This window comes from Trachymyrmex septentrionalis, unplaced genomic scaffold, assembly GCF_001594115.1.
Source record: "Trachymyrmex septentrionalis isolate Tsep2-gDNA-1 unplaced genomic scaffold, Tsep1.0 scaffold129, whole genome shotgun sequence".
Lineage (NCBI taxonomy): Eukaryota > Metazoa > Arthropoda > Insecta > Hymenoptera > Formicidae > Trachymyrmex > Trachymyrmex septentrionalis.
Genome location: NW_017304428.1, coordinates 429320 through 439472, shown reverse-complemented (window position 1 = coordinate 439472; position 10153 = coordinate 429320). Strand labels below are relative to the sequence as shown.

Here is a 10153-nt window from a genome sequence, read left to right as displayed (position 1 = left end):
GTGTCCATCTTTGACACGCGCTCAAACAATACTGACTCAAGCAATCACAAAACTGTCTGAGAAGTTTTTTTAGTACGAAATCTTATCTTTCTAACGCCATTTGGCGTAACCCGATCGCACTTATACAACGCGAGATACAGATTACTAAAGCCATCTATTGGAAAAATAATAGATTTCTTTTTACTACACCTAATATGTAATTAAGCTTAAAGGAAATGTAGGAGTTGTCTTGTTGCATCGATGAAATGTGATAAATTTTCCGATTCATCAATTTTTTAATTACTTTTACAGATTTAAAAAACTTTTACAGAATAAAAATAACGCAGTCAATAAGTTTATGAGAAAAATAAAAAAAAATTATAATTTTATTATCGACTTCTGTGATAAACTCGTGACATTTGTCGCACATAAAGGTTTTAGACTTTGTATAACACGCAAATTGTATCCTCGGAATTAAAAGAAAGAATAATATTGTTTCAGAAATGCCTAGATGCTCTAGTATAAGAGAAAACTATGTTTGAAAATTTTATATGTAAGTGTGGGTGCGAATCGGTGTAAAAAATAAAACTGAACAGTAATTAAGTCTAGCAGTAGGTAATCGAATCTTGCAAGAGAATGCAAGATGAAATACGAAGCGCTTTATCGGTCCGAGTGTTAAGATGTTGAACTACTATATAATATACCCGGATTTCTTGCATTCCGTGCGAGCGTCCGAAGCCTTTAGACCTTAGCAACATTCTTCGCAATAACCGATATATTGTATATAGAGAGTACGCATGTATGCATGTATAGGCGAGCTAAATTTCCCAAATTTTAAAAAACTATAATAAACTTATTGCGAAAAATATTGTCTCGGCCGGGAGGCCATATTGTTTATACACGTCGCCTATATATGCGTAACTCTCTATACATATCGGTTATTGCGAAGAATGTTGCTAAGGTCTCGGTAGTCTAAAGGCTTAGGACACTCGCACGGAATACAAGAGATCCGGATTCGACTCCCGGCCGAGACAATATTTTTTGCACTAAGTTTATTACAGTTTTTTAAGATTTGGGAAATTTTGGGGGGATTATTTGTTTCAGATTGATTGTGTAAATGTCCGATAATCTATCGGCGCGCAATTATTATTTCTGAAAATTAATTTAATTTAAATGAGTGTATATTATATAGTAGTTCAACATCTTAACACTCGGACCGGTAAGGCGCTTTGTATTTCAAGTTTTAATATAAACGGTCTCGTTTCCAATCATATTGTAGAATGTACTATGTTAGATAAGGATATATGTATGTGTTTGAGTGAGAGAATAATGTAAGAACTGAATTAAATATATTACTATTATCGATATTCTTAGTTTAAAATTAAAAGTTTGTATTATCTACATCGGTCAAGTTCGATCATCATTCCAGTATTCCGAAGAAATATATGCAAGTGTTGTCTTTCTCTTGTTGTAGTATAAATGCAAATAATAAAAGTAAGGATGCATCATACTCGTTGAAAGTAAAATTTAGGTATTAGTCAGTTTTGAAAAGTGGCGTCTCGTAGAGGTCAAACAGTTCATTATTGGGGATCGTGTCGCCTGTCAAGATTTTTTATCAAAATGAGAGATTTTTTACCAAAAGGTTAATGCCTGTATTTATAATCAGGCTTTATATTTAAGACTTTCTTAAATTTACCTTCAGGTGTTCTACAAATTTTTTCATTAGCTAGTGAGCATTCAAAGATAAATTTAAGGAAGCCTTATGTACAAGGTCTGATTATACGGGCATAATTGTTTAAGATATAATTACTAAATATTATGTCACGCTTTTTTCCGGTATACTTTGAGATGCATGCAAGATCGCATTTAAGAAACGGCGGATCAATCAGAGTGGAAGGGAGGTGGAGGCTCTCCGACTAAAGTGTACAGATCACGCGGTTGAGCGTGATTGTCGAGAATCGCGAGTCGCGAGAATATTGGACGCTAGACGTGCTTGGAGACGGCGTCAATTGCACTAACACGAAGAATCGCTAACTATACGAAAATTCCGAATCTGGGTACCCGAATATAGCTGCTAAACTAAACGCTGCAAGAACTCTCGTTCACGTGAAGGCTGGTTAGCTCTGCCTAACGGCAAAGAGGCTGGGTGTACATAAGGGCTGTTCGAAAGAAAAGATAGAAGGGAAATTCAAGGACGAGATGGCCGGGTAAAACAATTGTCATTAACGTGGCATATATGAGCGTATTTATTGTAACAAATATAATAAAAAAAATAGTAACAAAGAAACAGGAATGCTGCGCAGAAGAAATATCGTAGGCGAAGAAAATCGAAGACAATAAAAAGAAAATTACTGAAAGGAAAATAGAATGAGAGGTCGATTCTAAAATCAAATCTGTTATTTTATAATACTCGCGCTCATCTGTACTGCTAAATACTGTACGCTATCGCGAGACCGAGAGCATAAATTGAGGCTGAAAAATACGCTGACCTTGCGTGGCCTCGCTAAAATTTAATGCCTCGCGATCGGGACTCGAGATCCGTACAACATCAGACAATGCACGCAAAGAATGGTGCGGAGGTGCAAGCGATTTAAGCACATTGAGAACAAACGCAACCTTTACACCCTTCACACTGAGAATAGATACGTCATGCCAATAGCACCCGTCGAGAATTCTCGCAACACGCCGAGTTCACGCCTCAAGAGCTCAAGGTGTTAACAGTTTACCACATCGCAAGCGAATGACATCGTTTACAACGCTTCACTAATAGCGAATTCAATTGAACTCAATGCGCACTGATACACATTAAAGCTGTCGTACACAAGTTAACGTAAAGATGTTTATAAATAAACAAAGACGATTAAATCGTGAAATACCCCAAGAACAATGTTTATAAAATGTTTAGGAATGATTATTTTTGTTTTAAAACCGTTTAAGATTATTTTAAAAACGTTTCTTAGGAACCGGTTAAATAACCATGTTGTACGAACGTTTTAAAATTTTTGTTTTTTAAGATAAAATATAAATGAAAAGAATAAGTGAGTGGTGAAGGATTAGAATTGTATATCATTTTAATGAAATGAAGACATGAATTTGTCAAGTTACAATGCCTGGCTGTGCCAACAAACTCATTTCTGATTTTTTTGGCTCATTCGCTCTCCATACTAACTCTTACTTGAGGTACTCTATGTTAAAGTCGTATATTATGAGAGAAGCGCAAATGGGCTTCACTTACTGATTAATGAGTGGCTGCCAATCAAAACTGGAAATATTGGGTCCCCAGCTGATCGTTTGTAACAAAGCAGCTTTCTAGGGATCCTGTCAGATTCTAGTTAGGTTCTCTCGGAGAAAGACATCAAAAGTTTTGTTTCTGACGAAATTTGATCAATCAAGAACATTCTTATTCTAATTCTAATATTACAAATAACGTTAAATAGGAGATGCGATTTGCAAGGTTAGTTTGTACAAAGGATCAGTTGCGGGCCCGATATTTTCGATTGGTAGCCGTTCAGCCAATCAACAAGCGAAACTCATTTGCGCTTCTCTTATAATATAGGTCTTTACTCTATAGCCGTTATTTTATTTGTGCGTTTTTGTCGCATGACAAATGCTCCTTTTACGTAGAATGCCCCATAGACATATTTTAACATGTAATTATAATTTCATATATTGTATAATTATATATGCACGTATATAATTATATATATGTTTATGGATTTATACATGTTTATATATACTCATGAAAACTTTTTTACCGGGAGCATATAATTTTATTTTTGTTCGATCTCTTTTTGTTTTGTATTAAGTTATAAACAAATTGAGATTGATGACCAATAAATCGCGTTTTTGTTATCATTTCCTCGCTTAGTTAACAAATATAATGTATAATTGTATTTCTATTCGTTCCCTTTTTTTTATGTATTAAGTTATGAACAAATTAATGTCGAGGTCTTTTAGATCATTTTGTCGTTATAATTTCCTAGCTTAGTTGACAAATACCAGCGTATAATTCCGTTTTCGTTCGATCTCCTTTTCTTTTGTTATAAGTATAAACAAATAGAGATCGATGACTAGTAAACCGCTTTTTGATTATCATTTCCTAGCTTACTTAACAAATATAGTATATAATTTTATTTCTGTTCGATCTTCTTTTGTTATATATTACGTTATGAACAAATGGAGATCAAGATTAAATAGATTGCTTTGTTATTATTATTTCCTAGCTTAATTAACAAATATAGTGTACAATTTCGTTTCCGGTCGATCTCTTTTAAATATTATTATAATCAATTAGATTTCGATAACGAACAAACTCTTTGTTATTATCATTTCCTAGTACAGTTTTCGAGCATTTTCCCAATTTTCGCGATCAAAACATTAATTTCTAAATCGCTGAATATTTGTCATTGATAGCTTGCGCGGGGAGTGGGGACTCCCTGACGAGCGCCTCACGTTCCACACACCGTCGCGAGTCTCTAAACGTAATTCAAATGTGCAGACATTAGCGCTTCTAGCGCCATCTAGCGCCAGACGATACAATCGTACATTCTGAAAGTTGGTCGACTACAATAATAATGACGTATCTGAATTTGGAAAATTACAGACTTTGCGTCACAATATCTCTGCTTGTAGGATACGTAGAGAAAAAATAAATTTGATCGGGACAGTCGTTATTGAACTCCTATAATCTCGATCCAGCGCAACTCGCCGGTTCGCGTAAAGGAACACGGTAGCGTCACGTCATATCTTAGCGTGTCTCCAGATATGTATATTATAATTCGAAATATTTGCTTTCACTTTCACACTTAAATTAAATCAGTGTACAACGGCTTTAATATGCACCATTGCACGTTAGTGCGTCCAATCAAATTCGCCGTAACATTTGGCACAACACATATTTTCTACGCGACGGCCATAGCCCTATGGCTTACATACACGAAAAGTCGCGAAGATCTCGGGCGCTCGCTCCATACCCATACGAGTGTACAATGGCTTTTTCGATTCGTCGCAACCGCGATCTTCAAGGAATGATATCGATTTTCATTCGTCCTTACGATTGAAATCCGCCCGAGAGCCCTGTGCAAGTATTCGGATAGCCCTCACGTTTGACATCGGTTACGTCGTATTTACGATACCTAAAAACACCACTTATAGCAGACCTCGCACTAACACTAAACTGACGTACCGACGACAGAACATAATGTTTTGTGATGACTCTTCGCCACGTTATGTGCGACGTTATACGAATTGATAAAGAGAGGCAATCTCACTGATAATCTCTCAGGAGTCCCCCGCGATACCGTGTGGCTTCTACAGACCAGGACGTTTATCGTATTCGCTTGTAATGAAAGAGAATGAACAGAATCTCGATTGAAACACGATCAATTTGTTAGCCCTCACGCAGGGATACTCAGTGGCATCGCGCATTATTGCAATCAATTAGCGGACTCGCAGTCCTTTGCGCGCAACGTCGTATCTGGCGGTGTACTGTGGAACATCTCGCGGCCCCGCGGACTTTTTTAACTGCCTTTCTTAGCAGTCTCCGGTCGCCCTATGAGATGTCTTGGGCATTATGACCTCTTCGTCGATTCCTGCAGTCTGACTTCCGCCGATTGGCTTGTTCTCGCTCCTGGGATCCTCCCTTGCTCGCCATTTGTCCCTCGCGCCCGTTTTTTGGGCTCAAATAGAGGTTTCTTGTGAGCTGTGGCTTCACAGGTTACGGGAAGCATTTGTCATCTCCTCGTTACCGGTCCGCGGTAGCGAAGTAATCTGAATCTCCCTCCATTCTTTGCCAACGGTTGTCTCTTCTTGGCGATGTCTCGCTGTCTCTTTACTCGATGAAGTTCCCGTACATTATACGAAACAAAAAAGCTGGGGATTAGCAAATAAATTGCGATTTTTGCACGCGACTGCCCTGGAGATTTTACTTGTTCGCAATTCCCGGCTTGGGATGGGCGCGAATTCGCGCTTTGTGATGGCGGAGGATCGCTGCGACGCCGCAGCGAAACTGCAACATCAGTTAATAAAATGTAAAACATCTTGAAAAAGCTGTTAATTTACTATTTTTGTGAACAATGAATCCAATAAATTATTTTGACTGTGGGTTAATAATTTATCGAAAAAAACTAAATACTTTAGGACTCAAGAAATTAATAAAGATCAAGGCCCAATTTGGGTTGTTCCCTTTTTTTTTTAGGGAAGCTCGATTTTGTTATATTATAAGATCAAATGTCATATTATATAATTATTGTATGGCAAAGTTAGTCTTCATTTACAATTTTAATCTAAAATTTCATCATAAAATCACGACATAATAAATGGGTTATAAATTGTATTCAATATGATAAAAGGATTTTTTAAAACGATTTTTTTTCTGGAATCGAGAAAAAGTTATCTTTTCTTGAATTATGTTAATAAAATTATAAGTAAAAGAATAATAAATGTTTCTAGCCTATTTTTAAAAATGTTCTTACTTTTTAGCTTGAGAAAAAGCGGCAGTTGGAAACACAGAGAGTCCACACATTTCAACTTATGTTGGAAAAAGAACAAAGTTACGTAGATAAATTACGAAGCGAGTTGGCAAAAACTGGCACTGGCAGTAGCAGCACTCACGTCACGACCCTACAGGCGGAGCTGGCGGGTGCTGAAAGAAGAGTACGCACCTTACAGGAACAACTTGCGGCGATTAGTACGACAAACGAACAGGTCTGCCTATATATCCTTTTCCTTACATATATTTTTGCTCATTAAATTTCTTTAACATTTCAATGTGATATTTACATGTACAGTTATCAGAAACCTTTTACTTGTCACGTAACATATCTAAGAATTTAAATACATCAAATGAAAGAACATTTTATAATAAAATTGAAGACATGATGGAAGGATTGGTGTGTTTAGTTTCGTTTGCAAATGTCTCTCTCTAATTCTCTGGCTTCTTGCTTGTTCGATGACCGTTCAGATTACAGTTTAGCTACCCTTACGACTGAAGTTGTTTTCATTGCACTTCCGTCATTTAGATTCGATCTCTTTTTATCATGTACTATCTAGACGACCAATGTTTGTTCGCGTCACATGTTCTAACATGCTCCTACCATAGCTCCTCAATTTTGTGCTCGTTGGAGTGAGTAGGAGCTATAATAGGAGCATTTTGGAACATGCAACGCGAGCAAATCTATAGTATTTATTATATAACCATAGTGAAATTTATTTTGGATTCAACAAAAAATCAAAAAGGGAAGATGCCAATTAACATGTGACAACCTAACTTTTTATGCGCAGACGTAGCTCACCGGAAATATCGGTGCGAAGCGTAAAAAGAGGTTCTGGGGAAGAAGTGAGATGCGAGTGAACGTTAGTGTATGCGATGCTATTATGTACAAATGTATATTGTATAGTTCTGAAGATACAGTTAAGTCGTTGTTGTAATTCAGTGTTTCGCAGAATTCGCGGAGCCGGTCAGAAAAACGATGCTATGAGATACAATGAAATGTTGTGTGTGTTCGTGTCTGTATGAACGCTTTGTGTACGTGTTCAAGTATGTGTGCGACGCGGTCTAGCTCGCTGACGGCTTTTGTCGATCGCAATACGAGCGCATATCGTGGTACGCGAGTATCACAGCAAATCGTGGTCACGTTCGCGTTCGCGGTGTTCGCGTTCGCGGTAAAACGCACGAGTTTTCTTCGATGGGAAAAACCAAGAGTGCGTTTTGAGGCTCTCGACGGCCGAGAACACGGCAGAGAGGGAGAGAAAACTCTACCCCTTTTCTACTGTCGAGGCCCTACTGGTCTAAAGACGGTCAAGAACACACTCAACAGAGGCAGAGCATGCTCTGTCCCTAGAATTATGTCGGTGCGCGGAAAAGAAACGGCGGCAAGCAAGCTGGCGGCCGAAAGAGAATACTCGGCGGAGTACACTCGAGGCAGGGATCCTCGTCGGTGCAGCAGCGATGCCTAGGATAGCTGGTCGGATGCGATCGAGAACGCTTTATAATGGCAGAGTACTCTCTATTACTTTTCTATGCTCGCGGCCGGAGAATTCGGAATTGGATAAGAACGGTAGAAAAGCAGGATTGGTATGGGATAGAAAAGAAATCGCGCGCGGAGAAAAACGCTGCTTTTATACTAATTGTTGCTCCCGTTCATATTGTTCCGGAATCGTTCGGCGATTCCCGTCGATTAACATTACGAGCAGGAGAGAACGAAATTCGGCGGAATTCGAACGAGCTTCAATATCTCCGGTGGAACGTCACCCGCGAGTTTAATGTATAAAATTCGGGCATATCACCCCTCGGCGATTGCCGCAGCGTCCGGCCGGTATTTTTGATAGGAACGATACATACCCAGGTCGTATCGTTACAAACACAACAATTTTGAAAAAAAAAAGTAAAATAAATTTTGGATGTGGTTATTACAATTTATAAATAAAAGATAATAAATAAATTTGAATATCCACGCTCAGTTAATTTTTAATAAAATGAAAGAAAGGGCTTTGAGCAATAGCTAGTTGTTAGTTGCTATATTTTAAAAACATTAAAATTACAAAACAAACGTTTCGATCTTACATTAGGTCATTTTCAATGTTTGATTACAAGTAAAAATGATACCTAAAAATTCCTATCACTGTTTGACGACCTGATCATATATTCATTTAAATTAACGTTAAAATTAACAGACGCATATATGAAAATTTATTAATTATTATCATTAATGATAATACTTAAAAATTCCTATCATTGTTTGACGATCTGACCATATTCTCATTTAAATTAACGTTAAAATTACAGACGCATACATGATAATTTATACAATTACCCTAAGGTTTGAACTCTTACAATTTAACTATATACAATACTTATATTGAAGAGATGTGCATATAATGAAGTGAAGAAATTGAAGTCGTTCCAAACGGTTTAAAATCTTCTAAACGTATAAAAATTTGAGTAGTATTCCTTCCAAACGGTTTGAAATCTTGTAAACGTATCAAAATTTGTGTAGTATTCCTTGTAATGTCTGTTTGGTAAAGATTTCCGCTACTTGAAATATATGGTTTGCAACATCTTATAAATGTATCGAAAATTGAATGGTATTCCTTGCTATGTCCATAATGATCGTTTAGTGAAAGTTTTATGTTACTTGAAATATATGAAGGCACATATTGTATATTGTGTAATATTGATAAATTAAAAAATTTTTTTTGCTGATAATTACCTTTATGTAGTTTCATAAATAAAAATTACAATTATCTTTGTTCTTAGATAAGAAGCGTTAAGACAAGAACTCTAAATAATCAGCACATCAGTAAAAAGTAAAAAAGTGTAATGGTTCGTTTCAAGAAAATTCTAGAACTTATATTCCATTATTTTGTTAGTTGTCTTGCCACGTACAGATCTTTAACTATTTCTATACAAATTTAAACTAATAACGAGAACAAGCAACCAACTAAACAGAGTATTATTGTGAAGGGAGAGTTCAGTGGAATAGGAAAAGGGATGATAAGAAGATCTTTAGGAAGGAGAAAGTGATTGTATGATAGGCGAATATATTTCAGGCAGAGATTCACTCTGCTTATTTAACCCGTTATTCTGCTTTTTTATAAAAATCATTTCAGAAGTCATAACAAGATTTACTGTGTAAAATTTTTACACATTGTTTCAATCGAAATTATGATTAAGTGATATCCGATGGTTTGATATGACCGATGATGAACCTGATTTTTTATTAACGTCAGACATATGCTCCGCAATTTCTCGTTTTTAACTGCCTTTTGGCCAATATACGAAGCGTCACAGTCATGGCAAGAAATCCTGTATACAGCATCGTGATGTATTGTTGTCTCCAGTGCATGCTTGCCATTGTAATGTAATTATTTAGCATATCGGAATCGTAAATGCTGGTTTTAAGTTCATGCTTTTTGCAATATTAGATAATGATTCTGAGATGGCCCTTACAAAAGGTATAGTAAAATATCTGTTTGTTCTCTCTTGGTTAAATATGTTGAATTTCCTATTACCGCTATCATTAAAATGAAATTTAATTTTTCTAGTTTGAATAGTAGAAAAAAAGGGATATCCGTTTTTAAGTAGAATTCTTATCATTTCATATATTTTTTTGGAATTTAGGATGGGGTTAAAAAGAATATTTTATTAAAAAGGTCAAAAATTACTCCTCTTTTA

The 10153-nt window shown here is 36.4% G+C and overlaps 1 protein-coding gene across 8 annotated transcripts in view; it reads left to right on the top strand.

Moving 5' to 3' along the window:
- LOC108756606 (rho guanine nucleotide exchange factor 12) overlaps window positions 1-10153 on the top strand; it is a 262375-nt gene that overhangs the window by 61935 nt on the left and 190287 nt on the right. For all 8 annotated transcript variants that reach the window (XM_018500539.1, XM_018500536.1, XM_018500537.1 and 5 more), the window contains one exon: window positions 6460-6684. In XM_018500539.1, coding sequence (XP_018356041.1) covers window positions 6460-6684 — 225 coding nt within the window. The remainder of the gene's footprint in view (window positions 1-6459; window positions 6685-10153) is intronic.